The sequence below is a fragment of the Silene latifolia genome, chromosome 1 (assembly GCF_048544455.1).
Source record: "Silene latifolia isolate original U9 population chromosome 1, ASM4854445v1, whole genome shotgun sequence".
NCBI lineage: Eukaryota > Viridiplantae > Streptophyta > Magnoliopsida > Caryophyllales > Caryophyllaceae > Silene > Silene latifolia.
The window spans coordinates 11096306-11100886 of record NC_133526.1 but is presented as its reverse complement, the minus strand read 5'-3'; the positions used below and the strand labels follow the sequence as shown (position 1 = coordinate 11100886).

Sequence of the window (4581 nt, the reverse complement as noted above, 5' to 3'; positions counted from 1 at the left end):
ATTAAATCCGTAAAATGATGATTGAAACTCGGTCAATAATTTTATTATACTCTAGCAAACTATGCACTAAACAACTAAAGTAAGTGGATTATATAGTGAAAATTAATTAACTAATGAGTTAAGTTACTCTCCCAAGGCACGTCATCAGTAAATCTGTACTGTATACATTTCATTGCTCCCTATAAATACCATCAAATTTCCTCTCTTGCTTCCGCAGTTGCATCACTTCTCTTCTCACTTCTCTATCTATTACCATCTTCTTCATTAATTTTCCTATTAAAGGCTTATTATTAGTTAATAAACTTCATTAATTAGCCATTATTCTCTTAAATAATAAGCTAAAATGGCACTTACATCTCTTCAACATCATGAGTTAGTCTTCATCTTTGGCATTCTTGGCAATGTTGTCTCCTTTGGCGTATACCTTGCTCCTTTGTAAGCCTCTCCCTTTACTTTCTATGCGAAACGAAATAATAAATGACTATATTATACGAGTATTTGGTTGATCAGTCTTTTATAAATACAGACGTATAACGACCCTGTTATAGGGTTATGTATCTTTTTAAATACGAATGTAATTGAAATGCGTAAACTATTATATAAAATCGTTATACATAATATAATGACATTATTTGAGGGCATTTTGTTATTTTTAAGGGTATATTTATTTCTCAGTAAACATTTTACCTATTAGAGTATATTTTTGACTATTTTACCCTTCTCATTAGTACTGTAATGAATAAAATATGTACTGCAAAAATAGTCTATGTAATTGAGTACGTAATAATTTGTGTTGTTATTTGACGTAGACCTACATTTTGGAGGGTATTCAAGAAAAAATCAACAGAAGGATTCCAATCCATACCATATTCAGTAGCACTCTTTAGTGCCATGCTCCTCTTATATTATGCCTTCATTAAGGAGTATGATGGTACTATGATCATCACCATCAACAGTATCGGTGTCGCCATTGAAGGGTTTTACCTTACTGTATATCTCATCTACGCTCCTAAAAAAGCCAAGGTATATAATATCAATGTATAAATACATCATAACAAATCTTTATTAAAAGTTATGTCCATGTTGTCACGTAAGAAAAGTTATCACTCACCGTTTCACCGTTTCATATTTAGGTTATTAATGTGTGTCCTTAAAATACACATTAGGAAAACCGCTTAACTTGTTAATAAGTAATTTGACAATATTACTATATTACAGTGTAAACCGTCTTACAGACTACTTTCTACCTAATATCTTTTTCCACGTTGAATAGAAAACTAATGCATGGTTATTGCATGGCTAAAAATGGAAAGCAGGTATACACAGCAAAGTTACTAGGGTTGTTCAACGTCGGGTTCCTCGGGTTGATCGTAATTAGCACAATGTGGTTCGTGAGAGGCGGCGACGAGCACAGGTGGTTGTCGAAAGGAGGGATGCGTGAAACAGTGATAGGGTGGATCTGTGCCGTCTTTTCCGTTTGTGTTTTCGCTGCTCCCCTAAGTGTCATGGTACGTCACACTCTACTTACTTACACTTAATTCACCTGCCCTTTGTTGTTTACTCTAATATTATGGCTTTTTTTTTATTTAAATCTTACATTTTTTTTATATCCTTAAATCTAGGTCGGTTCTGTTCATACTCCATTAAATAAAATAAAGTATCTAGCACTAGATTTGATTGTTTTATATTATTTGTTTTTACTTTGAAATAGATGACCAAGTTTCAAGAGTTTGTACAACATATGTGATTAAATATCACAAATACTTGTGTAAGACAGTTTTAGACAAATTAACCGTAAAATAGGATCTTTTAATAACCATTATATCTAATATAGTGTAAAAATTGTCTTAAACAGTACTAACTACAAATTCGAAATTACTTCTAAGTATTAAAACATCTTATATACTCAGTAATGGTTTTTATTCTATTTTCACCTTAAGACGGAATATAATACATAGATCTCTAAGGCGCGAAATATAATAAAAAGCGTAAAAATTTTGTAAAATTGGATGGAGTAGCTAGCATAATATGAGAGTAAAATTGATTAATCCTTGATATATAATGTATGAAAATTGTGTGATTATGCAGAGAATGGTTATAAGAACAAAAAGTGTGGAATTCATGCCATTCTGGCTTTCATTCTCCCTTACTCTATGCGCGGTTATGTGGTTCTTTTATGGTTTTCTCATCAAGGACTTCTACATTGCGGTGAGTACAACTGTTTTATTGTAAAACCGTTTAAATTTATATAAATATTTCAATTGCTAACAAATAGATTGTCTTTCTAAATATTTGAACCATCTCAAAGTGTCAGACCGTAAGTTTACATCTTAAGTTGTTGATAATAATTGAGCTTAATTAGCTAACATGTTTTTATTTTTGAACAGTTGCCAAATATCCTAGGATTTGCATTTGGAATAACTCAAATGATATTATACATAATTTACAAAGATTCATCGAAGAAGAAAAACATTGGAATTAAAGAGGACAATAATATTACGAAACTTGAAGATTTAGCCGTGAAAATCGACCGAGGTGAAGTTATTGAGGTTATAATTGAAGGCAAGGTGAATTATGAAGATGGAAAAGAAAATGGTAAAAACAAAATAATTGGAAAAATTATTAGAGAGAATAAGGACGGTGAAAAGTCCCTTGGTACTTGTAAAAATGTTACGGAGAATGCCAAAGGAGATTCGTTACGTGGTGAAAACAATGTATGAAGACACATGCTGGTAAAAAAAAATACGGAGTAATATAAAATGGTTAAGGTCGGTCCAAAGTTAATTATTTACTGGGCCTTTCCACGTGGCATCACACTTGTATTTTTCCAAGAGAAAAGGAGGAACGATGAAGTGGCTTGAATTTTGGAACTTGCATGTATATTTTATCTTAATTATTTACTAAAATCGTTCACCAAAAAGATGGAGTACTTTTTATTTACTAATTGTATCTTGTTTTTATATATATAAGAAACAATGTACTATTTTACATGTAATTCTATCGGTTTTTTCCTGAGATGGATAAATTAGTTTTGTTATTCGCGGAATTCACGGGTCTGGTTTATTGTTCTTAGTGAAACGATAAGTGTAAACTGTTTGAAGTTATTGGATTTTGACTTCTATTATACTTCCTCCGTTTTTATATGATGTATCCATTTGTTGAATATATGAGTGGAGTATTTTAATAAAATGGGTACATTATATGAGAATGAAGGAAGTAATACATTGTTTCGATATATTTGTTTCTAACTTATTTACATCTCATTTAAAGTGTGCCTTAATTTTCCGTCTTTTTAATGGTTGCTTAGAATTTTGTTAAAATAAAGATCAGGTGATTAGTTTGCCGAAATAAAATAGACTGTATGAAAGATGTGTTTGATCTTTGGACGATAAGATAAGATCAAGAAAGATGACATATTATAAAGGAGAATCAAACTCCAAGCTAAGGTGTTAGTGTTTTTCAAGAGGACGATGCTTTGATATCATATTTTTGAAATGTATAGATAATAAATAATTGAGTAAATCATCAATTACACCCACGTCAAATACACATTTTTACATTTACTCCCACGTCAAATTTTTTTATTAAATTACACCCAAGTTAATAGCTCAGTTTACAAATTGCACCCAATATCGGAATCCGGCCACTTTTCCGTCAAAATTCAATTTTTTTAAAAAAAAAATTGATTTTAGGACGATTTTGCCCTTCCTTCCTCCTTCTTCTTCTATGAACCCACCTTGTTTTTTCTCCTCATTCTCATCCATTCTTCTATATCTTTCTCCCTCATCTTCCCCAATTTAATTTAAAGACCTCCCCCTCCTCAAGGTAAGTCTCCCATTGTTTAATGCCAAGCAATTTATAAACATTACAAATAATGTCGGTTAATGCCAGACCATTATAAAACCCAGAAATTAGCAATCAATTCGAAAGTGCAATTGACCGGCGGAATTGGCCGGAAGTGCAATTGAAGTCAGACTTTTGTCTACGTACAACAACTAAAGATGGAGGTGTGGACCGATTACTCCAAAATCTGAATTATAATCAATATGTCTGTCATTTTCATTACAGAAGAGCAGATGGGGAAGTTTTTGGAATCTGTATTGGTGTTTTGGGTCTATCAAAACCAGCAAGAGAATAAGTCATGCTGCCCTTGTCCCCGAGCCGGATGTTGACGAAGATGCAGTCGCTGTACCCGACAACCCACACCCATCAACGTCGTCAGTTTTTGTTGCCCCTCCTTCCTCCCCTCTGCCTGAATCAGACCCTCCTACAGGAACTCACTCACCTGTCGGTTTTCTAGCAGTTGCCCCGCTTTCTATGAATAGTATGTCCTGTCCAAGAGAGGCTCACATTTTTACGATTGGTCCCTATGCGCACGAGACACAGCTAGTCTCTCCTCCCGTCTTTTCTGCATTCACGACTGAACCATCTACCGCTGCTATTACCCCACCTCCAGAACCAGTGCAGTTTACCACGCCTTCCTCGCCTGAAGTAATGTTTATAAATTACTTAGAAAATGAAAGGGAAGCATAAAGAAGATAGAATAGATGCAGGGGCAAAATCGTCATTTTATTAATTTTT

General features: G+C 33.3%; 1 protein-coding gene across 1 annotated transcript; it reads left to right on the top strand.

The window, feature by feature from the left end:
- Nucleotides 1-231: 231 nt before the first annotated feature.
- Nucleotides 232-3040, top strand: LOC141650665 (bidirectional sugar transporter NEC1-like). The gene is made up of 5 exons (XM_074458686.1): nt 232-435; nt 810-1023; nt 1317-1508; nt 2089-2208; nt 2388-3040. Exons 1-5 carry the CDS (start codon nt 344-346, stop codon nt 2718-2720), a joined length of 951 nt encoding a protein of 316 aa, XP_074314787.1. The 5' UTR covers nt 232-343; the 3' UTR covers nt 2721-3040.
- Nucleotides 3041-4581: the final 1541 nt, after the last annotated feature.